The sequence below is a fragment of the Silurus aristotelis genome, assembly GCF_946808225.1.
Source record: "Silurus aristotelis genome assembly, chromosome: 10".
Lineage (NCBI taxonomy): Eukaryota > Metazoa > Chordata > Actinopteri > Siluriformes > Siluridae > Silurus > Silurus aristotelis.
The window spans coordinates 30159244-30184024 of NC_139583.1; the positions used below are offsets into that span (position 1 = coordinate 30159244).

At 38.9% G+C, this 24781-nt stretch overlaps 2 protein-coding genes and 2 long non-coding RNA genes across 4 annotated transcripts in view; 2 read left to right on the top strand and 2 right to left on the bottom strand.

Moving 5' to 3' along the window:
• The window catches only part of tnni1c (troponin I, skeletal, slow c), a 2190-nt gene extending 108 nt beyond the window's left edge, over positions 1 to 2082 (top strand). The window contains exons 2-6 of the mRNA XM_083551588.1: positions 33 to 74; positions 374 to 505; positions 963 to 1052; positions 1211 to 1393; positions 1735 to 2082. Of these exons, the coding sequence (XP_083407714.1) occupies positions 33 to 74; positions 374 to 505; positions 963 to 1052; positions 1211 to 1393; positions 1735 to 1836 (549 nt within the window). The 3' untranslated portion in view covers positions 1837 to 2082. The remainder of the gene's footprint in view (positions 1 to 32; positions 75 to 373; positions 506 to 962; positions 1053 to 1210; positions 1394 to 1734) is intronic.
• A 1086-nt stretch (positions 2083 to 3168) lies between these two features.
• Positions 3169 to 5376, top strand: LOC310732563. Its single transcript, XR_014535496.1, has 2 exons — positions 3169 to 3520; positions 3574 to 5376. It is a non-coding gene; the product is annotated as an uncharacterized lncRNA (long non-coding RNA).
• Positions 4403 to 23424, bottom strand: b4galnt3b (beta-1,4-N-acetyl-galactosaminyl transferase 3b). The gene is made up of 20 exons (XM_083552887.1): positions 22928 to 23424; positions 18225 to 18268; positions 16678 to 16749; positions 15858 to 15953; positions 15232 to 15322; positions 13856 to 13956; positions 13700 to 13767; positions 13282 to 13360; positions 12237 to 12303; positions 11024 to 11167; positions 10538 to 10647; positions 10322 to 10422; positions 10046 to 10113; positions 8659 to 9889; positions 7877 to 8118; positions 7537 to 7690; positions 7282 to 7354; positions 6592 to 6745; positions 5986 to 6112; positions 4403 to 5735 (listed from the first exon to the last, which is right to left on the bottom strand). The coding sequence occupies exons 1-20, from the start codon at positions 23055 to 23057 to the stop codon at positions 5627 to 5629; spliced, it is 3261 nt and encodes a 1086-aa protein (XP_083409013.1). The 5' UTR covers positions 23058 to 23424; the 3' UTR covers positions 4403 to 5626.
• On the bottom strand, positions 18298 to 18875 carry LOC310732587. The gene is made up of 3 exons (XR_014535520.1): positions 18830 to 18875; positions 18589 to 18765; positions 18298 to 18556 (listed from the first exon to the last, which is right to left on the bottom strand). It is a non-coding gene; the product is annotated as an uncharacterized lncRNA (long non-coding RNA).
• Positions 23425 to 24781: the final 1357 nt, after the last annotated feature.

Here is a 24781-nt window from a genome sequence, read left to right on the forward strand (position 1 = left end):
CACACTAATACACACACAATTTTTTTTAATAGCCAAAGTCGAAGATCTCCGCCTCGAGGAAACTCTCACTGAAGGTAAATCCGAATCCGATCCGATCCGATCTGATCTGATCAATTTGTTTATTCCTTTAGCAAAAAGAATTGCAGTCTTGAAGTAAAAAGAAGTAAATTATGTAAAAAAAAAAAAAATATATATATATATATATATAATAACGTGTTGAGAAAAATAAATAAATAAACAGTTTGATAAATTGAATAATATAATTAATAAATCTGTAAAAATAAATAAATAATTTTTTTTTAAAAGCATCGCTGTGTGTGTGTGTGTGTGTGTGTGTGTGTGTGTGTGTGTGTGTGTGTGTGTGTGTACTCAGATGCTGCTCCTGCAGAGGGCGGTGGACGACTTGGAGCAGGAGAAAAGCACCCGTGATGAGGAGAAAGTGCGCTACCTGGGGGAGAAACTGCCTCCACTGCAGATCTCTGGACTCTCCATGGACGACCTGCAGGTGAGACTCTCCCTCATCCTGGAGGAAACTTCAGTGTAACCTGCGCGAGACAAGGACAAGAAAAAGAGTAACACACATTTTAGAAACGTCCTCACAAAGATTTATATCTTCTATTAAACACACAAATCTGTAAAATAAATACTATAAATACACAAACACACTCCATATTCACTGATCTACAGCGCAGAGTTCCAAAAAAAATATTGCCTCAGACAAGTACAGAAAAAATACACTAAGAGAGAGATGAATCTGTTACATAAACAAAAACAGAATAGATAGATAGATAGATAGATAGATAGATAGATAGATAGATAGATAGATAGATAGATAGATAGATAGATAGATAGATAGATAGATGTGTATTTGAAGAGACATTGAAATGAATTAGGTTTCCAATTGGTGTGTTTGTGTGTGTGTGTGTGTGTGTGTGTGTGTGTGTGTGTGTGTGTGTGTGTAGAAATTGTGTCGACAGCTTCACACTAAAATCGACGTGGTGGATGAGGAGAGATACGACTTTGAAGCAAAAGTGAACAAGAACAATAAAGAAGTGAGTGCAATCACACACACACACACACACACACACACACACACACACACACACACACACAGATGTATGGAGTGTAAATAAATGGGAAGGAGCTTTGTGGAGAAATGCTTAGCGTGCGTGTGTGTGTGCATGTGTGTGTGTATGTGTGTGTGTTACAGATTCATGAGCTGAAGCTGAAGGTGCAGGATCTCGGGGGTAAGTTTAAGAAGCCGGCTCTGAGGAAGGTTCGTGTGTCGGCTGATGAGATGATGAGAGCTTTACTCGGCTCCAAACACAAAGGCTCCATGGACCTCCGAGCTAACCTGAAGTCCGTCAAGAAGGAGGACATTAAACAGGAGAAGGTATTCTCACACACACACACACACTTCAATACTGAAAGAACATCAAAGCATAAAATCTGTCAGAAAGGATTTTTAAATAAACACAAATTAAAAAAAAAGCAGAAATGAAGTGAGAAAATTCTGTAATTTTGTTTTTGCAACAAAGAAAAGTTCAGTTCATTATTCAATAAAATACAAAAATAAATGTTTCTAAAAAGGAGTGTATTTATCATACAAGGTGCTATGACCAAATATTACTCACCAAAACCTAAAATTATCTTCAACACAAATATTCCACTCTGCATAGCCCTGACCTGTGTGTGTGTGTGTGTGTGTGTGTGTGTGTGTGTGTGTGTGTGTAGGTGCTGACCAGCGAAGTGGGAGACTGGCGTAAGAATGTGGAGGCCATGTCAGGAATGGAGGGCAGGAAGAAGATGTTTGATGCTGCAGGTGGAGGACAGTAAACACGGCAATGCTGTACAGAACAGTGTGTGTGTGTGTGTGTAAAGTCAGAAACATACTGAAAATAAGAACAATGTGCTGTATCTTTGCAGTCGTTACGTGTAACGTGTGTTTGATCAGTGTTACACAGTCACTGCTAATATTTCCTATTTCTCACTGTTTCAGTTCCTCTTCATCATCAGAACAATTACTTTAATGTTCATGTCTGGATTTATGTTAATGTCTATCGAATATAATATTTTTTTTAAGTTGAGTGTGTGTGTGTGTTTGTGCATTGGGGTGAAATGTGCTCTGTGTGTTTGGGGCCGGGGGGTTAAATGTGTGTGTGTGTGTGTGTGTGTGTGTGTGTGCTTTATAATAAAACTAAATGAAGGAAGTAAGAATTTAAATGACTCAGAAAAGTAAAACACAAACAGATTGTATGATTGAATCGCATCCACACCATCAGGGGAAGAAAACTACCATCTGTTCTCATTTTCTTCCTTTTGTGTGTAAAACCTGACACTCACCTGTACCTTTTAACCTCCAACACATTAAACCGTTAACAAAACACATTACAGGACTTGAGTCTAAGAGTAGAAATATCGGTGTGTGTGTGTGTGTGTGTGTGTGTGTGTGTGTGTGTGTGTGTGAGAGAGACCACAAAGTGCAGGAGTTAAACACACACCTGTTGAAATGTACAAGTACCTGAAACACTGATGGGGTGTGTGTGTGTGTGTGTGTGTGTGCAGCGGTATCAGTTTTAACAAGAAAAAGACAGGTACCTGGTACACTAACACCAAAACACACACACACACACACACACACACACACACACACACACACACACACACACACACACACACACACACACACACACACACACACACACACACACACACCCTGATATACTCGACCTGTTCAGCTTAAAAAATATATATTTATTATACATTAATTAGCTTCATATGATCAAATAACATTAAATTGTCATAACTTTTCAAATAATTAATACATTAATAATCTGTATATTAATTACATTCATATAGTTAACAAATACACCCACAATTATTTATTCATCCATATATCTATTCATAATAGTTATGTATGATGTGCTATAAACCACTGAATTACAGACTAATGTAGCGTTATTGCATATATTTATACAGCTGAGTGCAAAAGTTTGTACACCCCGATTAAGTTTGATTCATTGGTTGAGAGAATTAAGATTTAATAATCACCCAATACATTTCCACATGTAATAAATATTTTGTTCTTATTAGTTAATTTTGTCTCTAATGTCTGTGTTTCTAAAAGCTGGGTATCTATTATTATTTATTTAAAAAAAAAAATAAAAAAAAAAAAAAATATATATATATATAAATTATTTTTTTTACCTGAAAAAGATGAATAAATTAAAAATCATTAAAATAAAAAAGTTTAACATTATTTTTATTTAAGTAAAAAAAAAAAAAAAAAAAGACAGACAGACAGACATACAGTACTTCACTCATACAGTAGAGTATATTACAGGGTGAAAAAGAAAGTATCAGAATTTGAATTTAATGGCTTTACTCATCAGGAAATAAAAAAAATCATGGTCTTTATCAGGTCTGTAGGTAAATATAATTTCAGATAAGAAACACGTGACAAATCTGTCTGTCTGATAGATAAAGCTTGGTTGAAATTTGTCTGAGCAACAGCACAATGGTCCCAATCACAGCAGCAAATCTACAACAGTAGAGCTAAAAAAACTGCTTCAGTGGCCGAGTCAAAGTCCAGACCTCAATCGTACTGTAACGCTGTGGCGAGACCTTAAAAGAGCGCAGCATAAATACATTCCCACAAACCTCAATGAACTGAAGCAATGCTGTAAATAAAAGTGAGTCAGAATTTCTCCACTCTGATGTGAGAGACATGAAATCATCCAGAATGTTATTGCTGCTAAAGATGATTCTACACGCAACTGAATCAGAAGGTGTACTTAGTTTTTCACACAACTTCACCATTTCAGGTTTTATTTCTGTAAAATGAATAATGAGGTTGTTTTTACACAATTATAAGACCTGATAAGGACCAGTTGATTATTATGCTTTCTTTTTCCACAGGACTATAAACACAAATATATAAATACATACTGTACATTTACAAAATTAAAAAAAAAAAATATTTTCATTCAGAAGAGCAGCAAATTCCCACAAACCCCAAAACACTTTCCTTTATTTCATTTCTTTTCTTTCTCTTCCGTTTGAAAGTTTAGAAATAAAGTTTGATTAAAACCAGACAATTTTACAGTTTATGTTATTAAAACATAAAAAAAAAAAAAAAAAAAAAAGGAATAAAAAATAAACCAGATGTACAAAACTTTTACTCCAAAACTGGCTTTAAATTAAAATTAAATGTATTTTATATATAGAAATATATAAACACAAATATAATACACAGTGTTTATATGGCTGGATCAGATTGTTTTGTATTCAAATGGACTCTGGAAATGTTTTCTGGTATTTTTGTTTTAAATATACAGTATTTTAGAGAACAAATATACATCGATCACAATGTACAAACCACTGGCCTTTTTATTGACATAAATATATAACTAAAATCAAGGTATTTAAAGGTATTTGATTAAAGAAATGTCTCCTGTGTAACAAGTTCAGATGAAGTCATTAATAATTACATTGGTGAAAAGGTTTCCTGAGATTTCTTGGTACATTTGAATGTAAAAACAAGCCCTGAATCCTGAATCCTGCATCACATGGTGAATATCAGGCTTCTCCATTACCCCGTCCTCAGAACACTCAGGAAACAATAAAATACACTAATCCTAACAGACGACGTGTTCACACCCCAAACCAGACAAAACACCCGGTTTCGCCAAAAGTATTGGGACACCTGCCTTTTCCAGACTAATGATTTATTTCCCAAACCGTCAAAGGCACACAGGTCTACAAGACGTCTTTGGTAGCATGGAATTTTCCCTTCCCTTAAACAGGAGACTCAAACCTGTTCCAGCATGACGATGCCCCTGTGCTCAAAGCTATGAAAAGCCAAGATCTGTTTTCCATGATTTAGTGTGGAGGATCTCCTGCTATAGAGCTCCAACTCTAACACCTTTGGGATAAATGTGAAGGCTGACTGCACCCCAGGAACCTTCTCACCTTCATCACAACCTGACTTTACTAACACACTCGTAGCTAAATGAATCTCCACAAAATCTTCACCATATCTAGTAGAACATCTTCCCAGAAGAGTGGAGATAATTACTGTATAGTAAAAGTCTGATCTTACACCCATGTTACACAATGCAAAAACACGTGCACACACAAGTTACCTGGGAAAGTTATGTGTATTCAGAGTCGGGTTCCGCATCATGGTTTGTGTTCTCCGATGTGCTCAGAGTGTGTGTGAAGGATAAACTGTCCACACAACACTTACAGAGAAACATTAACTAGTTAAAGTTAAACGACGTCTCGGACACACCCCTTTTTTGTTTTTAGACAAACTCCGCCCTCACGTGTGTACCGCTGATGACTTTGGTATAAAATTCTCACTCATGTTCCGCTCACGGCCTGTAAAAACTGTTAAACATTAATTAAAATAATCCGAGTGTGTGACATCCTGAGAACTTTACCAGCACATAAAAAGAGTCAGTGAAACCAGTGAGGAGCAACCAATCAAACCTCAGTATTGTCTCATAGCTCCACCCACATAAGGGAGCACCACACCTGCAAAGGTGCACAGGGCAAAGGTGAGGGTGATGGAGGTTTAAGTGCCACAACCAGTGTCATTTCTGAAGATGTTGGGTTGCCAGATCTACGTTCTGCGTAGTGTTTTGCGATTCCACATGCCCCGTCTGGAGTGATGGTAGTGGAAGAAGTTCCTCAGGTGGAGACGCTCCACCTCCAGCCCTGCCTCTATGATCCTACAACCGCAAGAGCAGAAACACCACATTTCTTATGTAAATACTTATACCCCCCCCCCCTCCACACACACACACACACACACACACACACACACACACACACACACACACACACACACACACACACACACACACACACACACACACACACACACAGATAGATGCACTTTCCCAACCCTTTAACTGACACGCTTTACTGATTTACTGGCTCTGTATCAAGTTACGAGGTCATCACAGCGTAACATCTCACCTGTCCAGGAGTTCCCAGTCCTCTCCTCCCCAGCGGTTCTTGAATTCTTTGGTGTTCATGCCTCCTACAGCGTTCAGGTCTGATTTATAAATACCCAGCAAACCAAAACCGTTCACCTCCCAGTAACCTGCACACCACAAGCACATGACTGTAAATCCACACTGGAGACTGGGAGAAGAGTCCGAGTCCAAACAGAGAACAGAACAGATTCCCAACAGAGTTAAAAGAAAGAGTAAAGTCACAGCAGAGTCAGAGTGAAGAGCCGAGGTGGAGTCAAAGCAAAACAGAGTCAGAGGAGAGGGTAGAGTAAGATCAAAGTCAGAGATCAAAGTCAGAGATCAAAGTCAGCGGAGAGACTGAGACGAGACCTGTCAGAGAAGGAAAGAGTGAGAGATCATGATCAGAATTCAGAGATCAGTCAGAGAAAAAGATTCAGACATCAGAGTCTGACAAGAAAAGAGTCAGACTTCAAAGTCAAAGATTCTGATGTTACGCCAAAAACAAATGAAGGAATCTGGCCACATTAGGAACAGACTTAAAAAGTGTGTGTGTGTGTGTGTGTGTGTGTGTGTGTGTGTGTGTGTGTGTGAGAGTGTGTGTGAGTACCGTCGGGTTCCTGAGGCGTCGCTCCACAGTTAAGCCTCATCACTAAGGGAGCGAAGGCCATGTGTCCCTCAACACAGTGTTTCCTCACCGAGTCAAAGAACCCCAGCGGGAAGTGGAGGTGAAGGTCACACAGAAACACAATGCTGTGATTATTCTGGAAAAGAAAAAACACCATATATTCATGTTACACTCCATCCAGCTCCTGGGAACATCACTTGGACATCACACTCTGTGGAAGACCTGTAGAGGGTATTGTGTATTCAGAGTGAAGTCCAGGAGGAACTGATGATGGGACTAAAATGTAACATGGGTTGGATTTGGTGGAAGATCTTCCTGCTTTAGAGCTTCAACCCTATTGAACACCTTTGAGATGAATGTGAGCACTGAATGCACCCCAGGAACCTCCTCACCTACATCACTACCGACTTTACTGACACCCTTATAACTGAATGAATCGCCACAAAATCTCCACAAATTCTAGAGGAACATCTTCACAGAAGAGTGGAGCTTGTTGTAAGACTAAATGTAAAATGAAGTGTTTAAAAAGAAGCAGATGCCAATCTTAAGGTCGTACAGTGTATATGTATTTAATGGTGTTATAGCAGCAATAAACGCTTGTGTTTACTAGAGTGTGTGTGTGTGTGTGTGTGTGTGTGTGTGTGTGTGTGTGTGTGTGTGTGTAAAACTTACAGCGATAAGGTCGATTCCAGCCTGAAGACCTGCTGATCTTTCAAAGTTCCCTGTCAGTCTTAAATACTGAGACCTGAGACACACACACACACACACACACACACACACACACACACACACACACACACACACACACACACACACACACACAAACAAACAAACAAACAGGCTTTGTGGCTGTTCAGTGTGTAAAAAATATTTGCATTGTATAAACAGATGGTGTGTGTGTGTGTGTGTGTGTGTGTGTGTGTGTACTTGGGAAGACGAGAGTTCTTCAGCACTTGTTCTACATCCATGTCAGTGCTGAAAAAATCAACAATGATGATGTTGATGTTTTCGTCTCCTGTGCCCCGGTAAAGCTCCTCCATGTCCACAATGAACTTCTGCACCCAACGAGCCTGGTTCTTCACTTCATATATAAATATAAACACATACACACACACGTGCACACACACACGCACACACACAATGTAGACACAGCAAGGTCTCTTATGGTTCAGGAAAACAGACATAAAAATGTGTGTGTGTGTGTGTGTGTGTGTGTGTGTGTGTGTGTGTGTGTGTGTGTGTGTGTGTGTGTGTGTGTGAGAGAGACCTGGTACGATAATGTGTATAGTAGCGTCAGGGTTCCACAGGAAGTTGTGTGGGTTACACAGAAGCACGTCGAAGTTCACACTCGGGCGCTGGATGCTTTTAAACTGCAGCACGTAGACGTAATGAACGAGACGAACTCGAGCTCCTGATTCCTCCATCAGCTCCAACTCCAGAAGATAACGACTGCCCCGTCTCTCATCCTCCCTCTTCTCTACATTCACCACACGCTGCAGAGAGAACTTACTGCGCGCGCGCACACACACACACACACACACACACACACACACACACATTTTACATTTCCTTGATAATATTTTCTATATTCATTACCTATAGTATATAATGTAAATTAGTTTTACAAACACTGTAAAAGACATTTTTAAATGTGATTATTTTAATAATTAAAAATAAATAATTATGGGAGAATTAATTGGAATAACAGGAGGTTGAATTTTAATATGCCATTACTTTTAGAAAGAAAAAAAGATAAGAAAAAGAATAAATTTAAAAAATTTTAATATTCACCATTTATGTATACATTTAAACAAATATATTTGTATGTTACAGTATATCTCATTTATAGAAATTGCACAATTGTACAAATGAGTTATTTATTTTGATGTATAAAAAAATAAATCAAAGGGCAAATGTTTATCACTTAAACTTTTCTTACATTTGCAAAAAGATTAGAATTGTATTTTAACATCTGTGTAATATTTTTAAATCTGTCTGTCAATAAATAATAAACAATAATGAAAATAATTAGAATTTTTTGTACAATACCCCGGATATTTCAGCTGGAGTTTCTCCATAAAAGCTTGCACCAAAGCCGTCACTTCTGATTGGCTGATCAGCAAATTCCCGCTCACGTTACAGTTCAGGTCGATCCAGTCCGTCCTCATCGTCTGAAAGTCTGTCTGACTGACTCGAAATGTCTGATCCCATCTGATCTCAGGGTCGTACGTATCCCTAAAGTACCCGCCCTCCATGTCCGAGTCTCCATACACCATCCAGACTTCTGCCTCGTCCTTGATAAGTTCTTCACGAGTTTTAGCCACACCTTCATTACCTAAGGCTCCGCCTCTCTGCAGTGAAGAGTTCCCCATGTGCACAGATGAAGTGTTGATGTATTTATTGTTCTGAAGAATGTAATGTTCTATAATGCCTTGAGAACGCTTCTGATTGATGAGATCACCAGGCTGATGGTTCTCGTACCTCGATGCAGAAATGTTCCTCGTGTTGTTTTTCATTTTGTTAATAATATCCGTTTTTTCTCCTGACCTTTGATCCTGGAGTGGAGCTTTCTCCTCTACCATCACATGATTCACCTGAACAACATGTTTGTTAATTCCTTTCTGATTTATAATGACATCCATCCATCCAACATGTTTCTCATCATCTATTTTGTTTCGTCTCTGCTGTTTATACTGGTTTCTGTCGGCCATTTTGTTTTGTTTCTGATGATTATATTGATTATTTTCCCTCATTTTGTTTTTGTTTTGTTTTTTTTGGTTCTCATTCACCAGTTTGTTTTGGTTGTGGAGTTTAAATTGATTATTTTCCACCGTTTTGTTTTGTTTTTGCTGATTATATTGGTTCTTGTCAGTCGTTTTGTTTTGTCTCTGATGATTATATTGATTATCTTCCACCGTTTTGTTTTGGACTTTATATCGGTTTCCAGCTGCCATTTTATTTGGTCTTCCCTGATTATACTGGTTCTCATCTGCCATTTTGTTTTGGTTCTGGAGCTTGTATTGGTTCTCTCTCTCTGATACAGAGACATTATCCGCTGCCTGGATCTTCTGCTGCACCGTCTCAATTCCTTTCACATACTGTCTATTCGTCCTCCTCCTTCTACTCGAGCTCTTTCTGCTTAGTGAGTTAGCGAAGAGTTTCCTTCCTTGGTGCTGTATGGAATCATCACGGTAGTCAAAATCCTCCTCATCTGGTGTCTCCTTGTCCTGTCCGGCTCGGCCAATCACTCTGAAGTCCTGCCATCCTTCCCCATAATCACCTGAAAATGAGGGACACTGAACTTTACCAAACAAATATTACAATCTTATTACAAAACAATAATGTTACAGGAGACGTGATTGTCTCACTCTCGTCTCACTTCACTCTAACAGCAGCTAATGAATATTCATGAGCGCTGTTTTTTTTTTATATGTACCATTGTTTCTGAACGCTGCCTCTTTCTCCTGAGGTTGGTCCAGTCTCATGTATTGTGACAAGCCGTACCTGTAAAAACCATCAGATTCATTACCATAATCAAAACTTCTGAAACACACGGCAGTTTGAATCTATTATTATTAGCAGTATCATCATTAATAAACATAATAATGATACTTTATTAAAGTAAATATTAGAAAATTATACATTTTTAAATACATTTTTAAAATGCAGTGTGTGTGTGTGTGTGTGTGTGTGTGTGTGTGTGTGTGTTTACATCTCCAAATAGTACGGTTTCATCTGGTAGAAACACGTGTTCTCACTCTCCATGTGTGTAAGCCGTGTACAGTCGTTGGGGTAAACGTAAGTCATGCGAACCTGCAAAATACACAAAATTTGTTATTTAGATCAGTTGAATAATTCAGTTACAATTGTTTGTGTGTGTGTGTGTGTGTGTGTGTGTGTGTGTGTGTGTTCGCGTGTGTGTACTCACAAACTGCAGACCCTGATATCGGCCGACCTGCCTGCCCTTCAGTGTGTAACTGGGTCTATAGGAACATTCCGGTAACACGCCCCGTAATCTGGCCCTGTCTAATAAAGGCACTACACACACACACACACACACACACACACACACACACAAATTTACTTTTATCATACATAATTTACACTGTGTGCTGTGTGGGAGGGGTTTGTGTTATGATGTAATGTAATGGGAGGGGTTTGGGTGATGATGTAATGTAATGGGAGGGGTTTGGGTGATGATGTAATGTAATGGGAGGGGTTTGTGTGATGATGTAATGTAATGGGAGGGGTTTGGGTGATGATGTAATGTAACGGGAGGAGTTTAAGTTTGTAGTTTATTTAATGAATCTGCAATTTATATTTGATGATGATGATAATGATGATATTTGTGTGTGTCTGTGTGTGTGTGTCTGTGTGTGTGTGTGTGTGTGTGTCTGTACAATGGACTTCTCACCTTTAAAAAAAGTGTCACGAAGGTCTTCTCTCAGCATCTCTGCCCCGTGTTCTGGAGCTTGTGCTTTTTTCAGAGGCAGAACTTCATGACTTGCAGCTGTCTGAGGAATGTGACTGACATCACTCATCTTCAGAGAGGACTCAACTAACACACACACACACACACACACACACACACACACACACACACACACACACACACACACACACACACACACGTACATATAGACAGAGACATGTCCATTAAAGGCTGGCCTTAAATGTAACCATAAACATGTGCTTATGGTCTTTAAAGTGACGATCAAATAAGCAAACAGTAAATAAAAACATTTCATTTTATTCAATCAAGATCATGTAATAAATATTTTGTTTCTCAGGCATTCTTCAGCCCTTCATCTTCACACATTCTGCTAAAATATTATGATGTGCTGGATCATGTGCTATCTAATGAGCTGCTGATATTTTCCCTGCTGTTCATTTTTTATATAAAAGCAAAAACTCTGATCTTATCTCTGATCTTTTTACCCAAGAAATATCTGGCAACCTTAATAACCTAAAAGAGGCTGTTTTTCAAACATCAACAAAAAGGTGTTAAAAATAAATACATTTATTAAATGAATAAATAAATAAAACCATAAATCGTTTAAAAAACTGATTATTCAGACTGAACATTCAGAAGCTCCGCTCTGAACCACTGAGACAGCCGTAAGCAGATCCTTCATAAAAATATACTGCACACACACACACACACACACACACACACACACACACACACACACACACACACACACACACACACACACACACACACACACACACACACACACACACGTATATTCCCTCCATCATGTGCAAAAATACACACCAACCTTTTTATATCCCACACATGATACAGACCAGAATTTAGGGGAGAACATGGACACACACGCGCACACACACACACACACACACACACACACACACACACACACACACACACACACACACACACACACACACACACACACACACACACACACACACACACACACACACAAACATATCATTTGAGCTATTCTGGGATGCCAGCATGGCAGAGAAATGGAGCGCTGACAGAAACAGATATTCCAGTTCTGCAACCTTTCCAACGTTACACACACACACACACACACACACACACACACACACACACACACACACACACACACACACACACACGTCTTTGTACAGCTTACCGGTGTAAAGAGACAGTGAGTTGGAGTCAATCAGTTCAAACTGCGTCTCTGCTGTGTTGAATCTCCACTGGAAAAAAAACCACTTTAAATTCACTTGAACTAGGAGACCAAACCTGAATGATATGTTCAAAAAGATTATGCTCAAACTTTTGGCTGTTTTGTGTGTTAATGCTTTTACTGTAAATTGGATTTTAAAACCTGAAATCATAAATAAGTGATTTTTTTCAATAAAAAAATTAATAAAATGAAAACGAGTTTGATTGCGTCTGTAAAAAGCTGCAACATGGAAGTGAACAGAAAAAGAAAAAGATAAACAACCCTTTCATCCTGAATATTATGGGAATAACCTGTACAGATGTAGATGTGGTATGAACCATGTTGCTGCTGTGAGAAGAGTGAGATCAGAACTCATGTTATAGCAGCTATAAACGCCACTCTCTCATAATCCTCTCTTCATTCTCAATCATACAGTTCATTAAAAACATCGTATGGAAACTGATGAAATCTTGAAGGTATCTATCACATCAGATCTTATCGTATCAGACTGTAGCGCATGATAGATAGATAGATAGATAGATAGATAGATAGATAGATAGATAGATAGATAGATAGATAGATAGATAGATAGATAGATAGATAGATAGATAGATAGATAGATAGATAGAACTTTATTGTCATTGCATTGTGCAGGTACAGCAACGAAATTCAGTTTGGCATCTACCAGAAGTGCAAAAATGTAGCAATCATGCAAAAGTGCAGATAAACATCCAGCATATTTACAGCAAGTGATAAATATGTAAACATATGTAAAGTGAATAAATATAAAGTCAGTAACAGTGCAGAGACGTGTGGACATCAATTTAGAGTACAGAAATGGTTCTGAGGCGATGGCATTAAAGAGTAATGTGCAGAAGTGAAGGTTAAAAAATTATGGCATTTTAGAATTAGCAGCTAAATAATATATAGTCGACTATATATATCATATGTTATGACAGACAATCAGACAAACAGACAAACAAATAGAAACACTGAACAGGAGACTCACTGCCACTTCCACGTGGTCGGTGCCACGACTGTTGTGTTTGTGGATCAACTCAAAGTAAAACCTTTTATTCCTCTGAAGTCTGCAGGAAAGAAACACAGTCTTTATTTACACACAGCAAAATAACACTACTGTACACTTATACAGTTTTAAATATGATTACTCTCTGTCTCTCTCTCTCGCTTTCTCAATCTTTCTCTCCATGTGTCTGTCTGTCTGTCTGTCTGTCTCTCTCACCCTGTGTCTGTCCGTCTGTCTCTCTCTCACCGTATGTCTGTCTGCCTTCCTGCCTGTCTCTCTCTCTCTCTCTCTCTCTCTCTATCCCCCTCTCTGTCTGTCTCTCTCTGTAGCACTCCAATACACAATAGCACACTTAATTACACAAACACACGCACGCACACACACAAGCACACACACTTACAGGAGAGGTTTGGAGGTTTGGCTGGTGTATTTGCTGTACTCGCCCGGAGCGCTCCATTCCTCACCCGTCTGTAAAACAAACACACCTTTCTATACGAAGCACCAACCTCACCATCATCACAAAAACCTGCACAGCTGCAGGAATATTTTGTTTCACCTTCCCAACATAAGCGTGGAGTCGCAGGTTCTCCGGGTTCTCGTCCCAACTCATCCAGAACTCACAGTTATTATTACACGCTACTGCAAACACGAACTCACCTGGCAAACACACAGTGAGAGACAGCGTTACTGAGAAGAACGGATTGTGTGTGTGTGTGTGTGTGTGTGTGTGTGTGTGTGTGTGTGTGTGTGTGTGTGTGTGTGTGTGAGAGACACCTAAACCCCTCAAGTTAGCAGTTATTAAGCCACCATTAAGAAACCTAATTTGTATTAAAATCAAATATCAAATAAAAGATTGTCTGTGCCCAGTTCTGTTCCTACTTACAGGAGAACAATATCTTCAGGCTCCATCATAGCACAGAAACTGGTCCAGTTAAAATCACTAATAACCTGTTTTATCTTCAGACCAAGGCTTCATCTCTTTGTTAGTTTTACTAGATCTTAGTGCTGCATTCAACACTATAGATCATGATCTCCTCCTGGATCACTTACAGAATTACATCGGCATTCAGGGACAGGCGTTAAGCTGGTTTATATCCTACCCGTCCGATTGTTACCAGATATAAATGAAGAGCTATCAGGTTAATGAAAGTAAATTGTGGGGTGCCACAAGGTTCAGTTCTAGGACCCCTGCTTTTCACAATATACATGCTTCCCTTAGGAAATATTATTATAAGGTATGGAATCAGCTTCCACTGTTACGCTGATGATATCCAGCTATATATCTCATCTAAACCAGGCGATACAGCTCAATTAACTTGGATAACCGAGTGTGTTAAAGAAATAAGAGATTGGATGACCCATAACTTTCTGCTATTAAATTCTGATAAGACGGAGATTTTGCTCATCGGCCCAAAAACCAGTACACAGAAGCTCCAGCATCTCAACCTGCATTTAGACGGATGTTCTGTAACCACTAGTTCAACAGACCTGAAATTTATTTTAGAGCAACTTATCTTTTAATAATCATATCAACCAAGTTACAAAAACAGCCTTCTTCTATCTTAGAAATATTGCTAAGCTAAGAAACATGTCTATATCTGATGCAGAGAAGCTCGTCCATGCGTTCATGACCTCCAGACTAGACTCCTGTAATGAATTACTAGGTGGATGTCCTGCTTCATTGATAAACAAGCTACAGTTTGTTCAGAAAGAGGCATCCTGAGGTTGCTCCAGCTCCAGTCACGTCCCACCTCATGAAGATTATGAACCTTTAAAGAAGTAGATGCCTGCAAACATCCTGAACCACTCAGAGACGCACCAGCACCATTTGAACTCCACCTCATGTGGAGTTTGGACATTGGACCTCTTCGAGTGTTTAAAGGCTCTGGCATGGAGAAGATGGTGATGGATTTATTGAACTTGAACACTGACCATTGGTGTGTGGGTGGATGTAGCCAAAGATCCTGAGGCCGTAATTCTTCCAGTTGGGAGAGACCGCAAGTTTCTTCACCGTGATACGAGACTGTGCAAAAAAAAAGACAAACATTCTCTCTTCAGCTGTTTTCATAAGATAAAGTACCTAGAGAACCCTCTAGAAACCATTGGAGAACCCTTTTCTTAGTGCTGTAAAAACTCCACATTTTTATAAATTATTAAATTTTTTACAAGTTTTCAGTTCCCACAAGGGTTCTGTCTGCAAGAACAAGAAAGACTGGAAGTTTCTACACAGAACAGTTAAGGGTTCCTCCAGAGGTACATCTGAAGAACTTTAAAAACGTGTTGTAATGAATCTAGAACCTATAAAAATTGTTGTGGTTTCCCCCTGGGGGAAATCTTAAATGTTCTACAGAGGCCACCATGTTATCAGGTTCTGCACAAAACATACAGTAGATACTTCAAAGATTCTCACAAAGAGACTTTAATGAAAAAGCATATGAGGTTATGTACGAGGAACATTAAAAACAGACAGGAGGCTTCAGCATGCTTAATTATCTAAAGAACCTTTGAAGAGAGAACAGAAAGAGTTGAAATTACGTGAGAATAGTTTGTGCACCTACGTGAGGGTACAGGGGGTAGTGTGGGTTCTTCCTGAGGCTAGCGATGGAGCTTCCACACCAATCCTCAAAGACATGAAGATTCGCCTGGCCTTTATACTGTAACCAAAAAATAAATAAAATAAAATAAAAGAACGATTTTCCATGATGTTTTTTTTTTGTAACTGGAACCGTGTTTAAATAAAATTCATAAAAAGATTTAAAAAAATTAAATATATAAAAAATATTTTCATGAGAAATATTATGGATGCATTACTGAAATAAAGAAATAATCAATTAATAGTTTTTTATAGATTTATGAGACATAAGTAAAATAGTATAAATGTAAACTACATATTAATAAACATTTATGATATAAATTATGTCAAAAAATTTTTTTATTAATTTATTTATTATTTTCAATAATTAACAATATTAACACTATTTAATAAAAAATATATATATTAATTGATTTGTTAGTTGTAGGTGGACATGTCTCCTCGTTCTGATTGGTTGGATGCTTTGCTCTTACATGTGTGTTGTTTCTCCATGTTACAGCCACAAAACTGTTCACAAAGAACCTTTCTGTGAGGTTCTGTTTAAGGTTCTGTGATGTTTAAGGTTCTATACGGTTTTTGTGAGGTTATGTTTAAGGTTCTGTGATGTTTTATAAGGTTTTATAAGGTTTCTGTGAGGTTCTGTAAGGTATGCTTCACGATACTCACACAACATTCACACACAGACGATGATACGATGATGTAAATAGGACTGACCCACACAGACCCAACAGAATGTTTAGAAACCTTTTCAAACCTTAAACTATTCACAGGGGTTTGTTTCTTACCTCCGACCTCCAGAGCTGAGGTACGTATCTAGATGACCAAACGATGTCCTCATTAGAAATCTGATCTCCATTCTGTCACACACACACACACCCACACACCCACACACCCACACCCACACCCACACACACACACACGTATCAATTCACTCATCAGCAGGATTGAGGTGAACTCTGTAGACCCTGTTGATGATTACTCATCTGTGTATGTGTGTGTGTGTGTAGAAATGCCAATCATAGGTGCAGTGTGTATGTACAAAAAGTGTGTGTGTGTGTGTGTGTGTGTGTGTGTGTGTGTGTGTGTGTGTGTGTGTGTAAGGAGTGTGTATGTACTTAAGGGCTGTATAGTCATTAGTTTGCTCAATAAATCTGATCCTGACACACACCATGTGATTAGTGCAATTATTACACCATGCATAATTATTGCTAAAGAAACCTTTTGTAAGTGTTTGTGTGTGTGTCTATGTGTGTGTGTGTCTGTGTGACTGTCTGTGTCTCTTTGTGTGTGACAAAATACACCATGCTAATTTGTATGTGTAATGTGATTATTTGGGTGCCTGTTTAAAGAAAATGGTATGTAAAGTATGGTGTGTGTGTGTGTGTGTGTGTGTGTGTGTGTGTGTGTGTGTGTTTTTTCAGACTGAACTGAAATCTTGAGTCGGCAGAAACAGAATTTTTTTCATTAAAGTAATATCCTGCATGGCCAAATGTTTGTGGACACCTAACCATATGATTGGTAGATGCTTCTTCTTGTATGTGCTTTAATCTTCTGGGAAGATGTTCCACTAGATATCTCTGGAGACAAGTACTGATGTAGGTGAAGATAAGGAGGTGAGGAGGTCTGGGGTGTAGTCAGAGTTCACATTCATTCATGTTAAAAAGTTCTATTGCAGGAGATCTTCCACTGAAACCCGTGGAAAGCAGATCTTTATAAAGCTGGGACGCTGTAAAAATTCAAGAAATCTGAAGACGATTTAACAAATTTCAGTTTTCTACTGAAAACAGATTTGAAAGAAACTGTAACCATTTGACAGTTTAAATGTTTCATATTACATCATTAATTTCACAAAATCAGGACTTTATCACATTAAAATTTTATTCAAATTCACAACTCATTAAAATATTTGTAATTTTAATAAAGAATAGAATGGAGACCTGAGACGTGTTTATAAAGTAAAAGTGAATGAAACCCTGACTGGTTTCTGAACAACATTATATACAACATTTTATTAAAACATTATAATTCAGTATTGTTTCAAACCTTCAATCACTGTTACAAAAACATTCTCATTAAAAAAAAACAAAAGATTCATTTCATCATTTAACAAAAACATGAGTGTTGCTGGTTTAATATCTGCGCATCGCTCGAACATCTTTACCTCCAGCTTCTCTTCAAGCTTCAGGTGATTTAAGGAATTTGCAGGTAACATTTCAATTACAAACGGAATAATGAAACTTCCATTAAGTAGAAGTTGCAGGCTGTGTGTGTGTGTGTGTGTGTGTGTGTGTGTGTGTGTGTGTGTGTGTGTGTGTGTGTGTGTTTCACTCACTCCAGACTTGACGTGGGACGCTTGGTCCTTCTGCTGACTGTCATCTGAAGAGACAGAGAAAGAAAGTGAGGTTATAAACCATTAAACAGGAGCTTTTGTCCAATTGTGTTCATGTCACTCTGACCATCACCTGATCCGGTGTGAGAGATCACAACCCACTGACCAAATTACCAACAACAGTGTCGGATTTCTGCACAAACACTCAACCTGTTGGTGATTTCACACAAGACCTGAGCATGTGCCAGTAATCCAGAGCTTCAGGATGATTATTATTCAAAAAGAAATTACCATAGAGTTCATTTTGTTTAATTTTACATTAGAATTTTATGGCACTCCAGACAGACAGACAGACAGACAGACAGACAGACAGACAGACAGACAGACAGAAATAACAATAAAACGAAGTGAATTTTCTCTCTACATGGTCATGTGGTCCATTACTGCAAAATACAGAGTCCATGCTGCAATCTAAACAGCACATGGGCGAGGCCTAGCGGAAATTATAACCATCAGGGGGACGTCTGCCTGTTTACTGGTCTGCCTGTTCACTGGTCTGCCTGTTCACTGGTCTGCCTGTTCACTGGTCTGCCTGTTCACTGGTCTGCATGCCTGTCAGACAAGTAGACAGACAGGTAAACAGACAGACAGACAGACAAGTAGATTGACAGATATTTTAAGAATATAAAAATGCTACTGTTCACATCTAAACAGACATTTAAAAAAAAAAAATTATTTGTTTAATCTTTTTTTCTATTATTCAGATGAATTGCCAGTTTAATCCTGACTAAAGTTTGTGTTCCAGCTTTTGTATTTTGCATTTCAACTACAAGTTTATTTTTTACACTTTCTTTCTGCTTCTCCCGTTAGGGGGCGCCACAGCGGATCCTCCACACGTTTGATTTGGTACATGTTTTACGCTGGATGCCCTTCCTAACGCAACCCTCCCCAATTTATTGCCCCAATTTATCCGGGCTTGGGACCGGCACTAAGAGTGGCTGGGGATGGTTCTCTGACCGGGAATCGAACCCGGGTCGCAGCGGTGAGAGCGCTGCATCTTAACCACTAGACCACCAGGGGACCACTCATTTTTACACTGTTTTGTTTAATTTGCTTATGCAGGTACATTAAATTCTGTAGTATGAAAATGACCTCAGTGTGATATTCCAAGTTGAAGGTAACATTTCTCTCTATTTGCCTGCTTGTTTGCATATCTGTCTACCGATCTGTCCGTGTCTACACACTTGCTTGCCTCTCTGTCTATCCGACAATATAATGTTTAATTGAAGAAAATCTCGGCTGCTCTGAGCAGCTTATAAACACGGCGTCTCCACACCTAGACCAGTTATACAGCAGCCTCTTTTTAATTGCTGTTTGGTTGCTATAATAAAAAATCTGCCTCTCTGTCTGTCAATAATTTCACTTCAGTTCCATCAGATTATACTACAAACAAACAAAAAAGATACTAATAATAAAAATTCTCATTTATGTATTATTCATTATTTAGACTACATGATGTGTACCAAAGTTATTTCTAATACAACTTAATTTGTGCTATAGATCTTAAACCAATCAAAATGTTTACTTTTAGACTACTTTTGGGCCCCCAATTCCCCCCCGAACTATTCCACCAATCGCCTCTCATTAGAAAATCAAAGGAATGTTCCTGAAAAACACAACAACAGCAGGCAGCCATTCCTGAAAGGTAACACACACACACACACACACACACACACACACACACACACCTTTTTGTTTGGCATTTGCTTGCATTCAAACTCGTGTTTATATACAAGTGTGGGTGAAACGAGCCTTCATTTGACTCTACAAACACTAAACAGAGTGCCGTGAACTGAGAGAGAGCAGGTTACAACACGCTTGCACGCTTGCACGCTTGCACGCTTGCACGCTTGCACACGTACACACACACACACACACACACAGTAGGAATGTACATCAAGACCTGCACATTCTCCATAACAGCAGCTCTGTCAGTAATTCCAGTTTATATTAATGCGCTCGCTGATGCGTTACGGTTTCCATGGTAACCACTCATTCACGGGGAAATGTACAGTGACACTGCGCTAATAATAAACCAGAATTAAACAACATGCAACGGGTAGTGAAGGAGCCTCCAGTGTCATTCTACTCATTACCCTGACAAGCGTTTTTTAGTCTTTATCCGAAGTGATTAAACCTCCTGGACTTGTGCTTCATCATGTTCTCCATGGCTCCATTTCCTCCTCCCAAAATTGTTTCTTAGATCCTTTTGTATGCAAATTGACCTCTTTACAAAACTAAGGCATTGAGCAGGTGAAAAGCCCTCGTCTACGCCTGTTTCACATTCGCATGCTTTACGAAATGAAGGCCTCAAACTGGACATCACAGCAATCTGATCTATATAATGCTTACTATATATAACATCATCTTCTTTCTGCTTCTCCCATTAGGGGTCTGTCCATACCCACTGTCCTCTACCAATCAAACTACCTGCATGTCTTCCCTCAGCACATCCATAAACCTCCTCCTTGGTCTTCCTCTTTTCCTCCTTCCTGGTGTCTCCATCCTCAGCATTCTCCTACTGATATACCCCATGTTCCTCCTCTGCACATGTCCAAACCATCTCAATCTCACCTCCCTCATCTTGTCTCCAAAACGTCCTACATGTGCTGTCCCTCTTATAAACTCATTTCTAATCCTGTCCATCGTCGTCACTCCCAACGAACATCTCAACATCTTCAGCTCTGCTCCCTCCAGCTCCACCTCCTGTCTTTTACTCAATGCCACTGTCTCTAATCCATACAACATCTCAGGTCTCACCACAGTCCTATAAACTTTCCCTTTCACTCTCACAGATACTCTTCTATCACAAATCACTCCTGCTATCACTCTTCTCCACCCACTCCACCCTGCCTGCACTCTTTTCTTCACTTCTCTAACACACTCTCCATTACTCTGCACTGTTGACCCCAGATACCTGAACTCCTCCACCTGTGGTGCACTTCGATTTTATATATATATATATATATATATATAATATATCCAAAACCCTGACAACCTGCACCAGAACATGTTTCTTACAAACACAAAGCAAAGGCACGTCTGCTACAACATGTACAATTAATAATAATCATTTGATGTAGGAATTGAAATTCATGTGGTCAGGTTATTCATTACAGATTTAAAGAATGTACAAGTACAGATGAACTCCTGATCTATATAAATGTCTGTGGAAGGAATAAATAGTAATTGTTCATTTTAAAGTTCAGGTTCTGAAGCATAGAGAAGTAATTATTCATGCTGGTCAAAGATTCAACAAACGATCACCACTCTGACGATGAGGCTTCACCCTCATGTTCGAGCTTCTGAGACGAGCGAGACTCATTATCACGTCAAGCTTCATCTAACAGCGTCGGCTTCTGCACTGAAACCATGAATCACACTCAAGTAAACACACCTGAGATTGTGGGAATATTATGTGAGTATTAAAAGTATGTGTACTAAAGCATGTGAAAAATAAACAAACTATAGAAATATAAACGAATGCCATACACGTGACAAAAACTAAAAATAAATTGGCATTAAAACACAAATAAAACCTGCAGAAAAATCACGAAAAAACAGGCACAAAAAAGTGAAACATGAGACGTGAAAAAAAGATAAAAGTACCTGCCATTCGTACAAATTAGTGAATAAAACGTGGGAAATACAAAACCAAGATACACACGTCTAAAAAGTCCGTAAAGAAAAACGAAATGTAGGAAATATCTGTGCAGAAATAAAAGCACACACACTACTGAGTTCCTTTTATCTGTTATTTTTGGACGTGGGGAAATGTAGCTTGAGGAAACTGCGGTTGAGCAGGTACACACTGTAAAAGTTGTGTTGAGGTGAAACGTGATGAACACAAAAGCACGTTTTAAAACCAACACCGAGTCAAACGTTTATCCGTAACAAAACACAAGGTTGGGTTTGTGACTGAACCAAAACTGTCTAATGGACCAGATTATTCCTCTGAAATGAACTCAATCAGAGTCCCAGCATCACCACAACACACATTTAAATAGGAAGAGAAGACGTTCATTCATTTACCAGATGCCCTCATCCAGAGCGACCTACAGCTGAGCACTTGGGGATTAAAGGCCTTGCTCAAGGCCCAGCAGTAGCAGTGTGGTGGGGCTGGGATTTGAACCTACACCCTTTCGACTCAGAATACAATGATCTTAACCCCTGAGCTACAACCTTCCATCATGCTTGGTGTATAAACAAACGACAGAGAAGTTGATTAAAGGTGTGGAGTGAGCAGCAGTGCAGGGTGTAGTCACAACTCACCTGGGGATAAACCTGGGAAATAAACAATGATCCACTTTAGAAATCTCTTTACTCATTCGATTCATTAGAACCAGCCATGTAATAGAACTAAACCAGTTCTGTCTCCTTCATCCTTCTGAACTACAGTCCACAGTTTACATTAATAAGGGAAGTGAGTCGATTCTCAGGAACCGATTCAGAGGCTAAAAAATGATTTCTATACTCGTGGGTTTTAATTATTGGAGTTGAAATCACACGCAGGGCGCTCACGTGAGAAAAACCTGCACCAGGTGAAAAAGAAAAGAAACAGGGGGAAACCGGAAGTCGCGATCTGCAGCATTATTATTATTATTATTATTATTATTATTATTATTATTATTATAGTATAAACCTACCGACGTTATCCCACGTGTTAGTGGCCACGTATTCCAGATAGGCAGAGATCCCCACGACCACCAGCACCGCCCCGAACAGCAGGTATATTCCGTTCCTCTTGATTTTCCTCAGCGGGAAAAACGGCATCATTGCCCCGCCAGGCTGCTCCTCAGCTCGGTTCTGTTTTCCTCTGCAGGTCACTCGGTCTCTGGACGTGTCATGTGCGCGTGTCCCGGCGACCCTTCAGCGCGTTCCGGACCGTGTCTGAGCCCCGGGTGGAGCCGGAACATCATCCCGAGTCCAGCACGGATTTATTTTTATTATTATTGTTAAAAGTATTAAAATAAAGTTCTCCTTGGGCGCGTGAATGTGGAGGCGCGTCTCTCCGTCGTGTCGGTGGAAGTGGAGAATCTGGAGCGGAACCTCCGCAGACTTTTCGCCGGACCGGTACAGAACCTTCCTCGGGAGATTTATCTTTCCACCCTACAGGTAGGATCTGGGCCACGCCCTACAGGAGCAGGGGAAGAGGGGGGGGGGGGGGGGTCTGACGTCACACATCGCGGCCAGGTAACAGCAAGTTAACAGCAGGAACCAGCAGAAGTGTCCATTCAGCAGAAGCAGATTTCCTTCCTGATCTCTTCATGCTGCAGTCACACACACCACCGTTTGTGTGTTTATATAAAAATATCACATTTAATCAGTTCATATTTTTTATCGGTTAATCTTTTTTGTTAAATTCAGTGTTAAACACTTCTGAAATAAACCTGTTACTGAACACAAGCAGCTTTTCCGTGTTTCTGTACTTTAAGGAAGTATTTACATTTAAAGAGACTTTTACTGTAACTTCACCTCATTACCAAGTCAAATATCTTACTTTTTACTCAAATACATTTAGTGAAATCAGTCGTTTAACTTTTATTTGTGAGTGGATAAAAAGCGAGTCACCAATCAGGATCGAGCGCACGCGCTGTTTTACACGTGTTCTGATTGGCGCTTGGTGCATCTACTGATCACCAACATCCAGTTCAACATCAGCAGAACATTTAAAGAGGAATAAATCATGAACTCGAACTTGCCCGTGAAGGTTTTGTGTTCATGATGATTGTAATAAAAATCACTCAGTGTTTAAGTCATTAATCTTATTCTATTAATGGGTCAGTGTTCAGTACATTTGAAGGCAAATACTTTTGTACTTTTCCTCAAGTGAGTAATTAAAGGGACACTTTTACTGGAGTAATGTTCTACCTACTGTATATGAACTTTATCTCCACTACATGGTGTGTGTTCTTTGCCCACCACTCGTTAAATGATATTATTTCTTTATTTTTCTTGCACACTGTTGAACTGCTCGTCCATTCCTTTGTTTTGTATTACAAAAATTGTATAAAAAAAAAACAATTCTCAAAGAACAAAAAAGAAAAAACTATATACATATATATATATAATTATTTTTTTCTTATACAAAAAATTTACCTTACTTACGTCTTGCACATATCCATAATTTTCATTTATAAATATATATATATATGGGCTTTCCAAATTAATTCGGTATTCATGCATAAATAAATATAAAAATGGCTAAATTAAAACCTTCGGTGCGACACATTTATTCACTGCATCCTTTCATTACTCAGATATAACAAAAAAATAAACTCCACTGAAAATAATTCTTCATCACTAAACATTTGTTTTACTGATGCGCCAAGTCTCAAATCAGCACCAAAATCCACCATGATGCACAAACCCGGCAAATAAAAGCGTCCGTGTGGAAACATAGCAAAAGTTTCGTTTGGTGTCCTGATGATTTACGTCATTTTAAAACACCATAAACATTTACAAGAATATTTAGTCTTCATGCTCTATGTTGAGTTTGG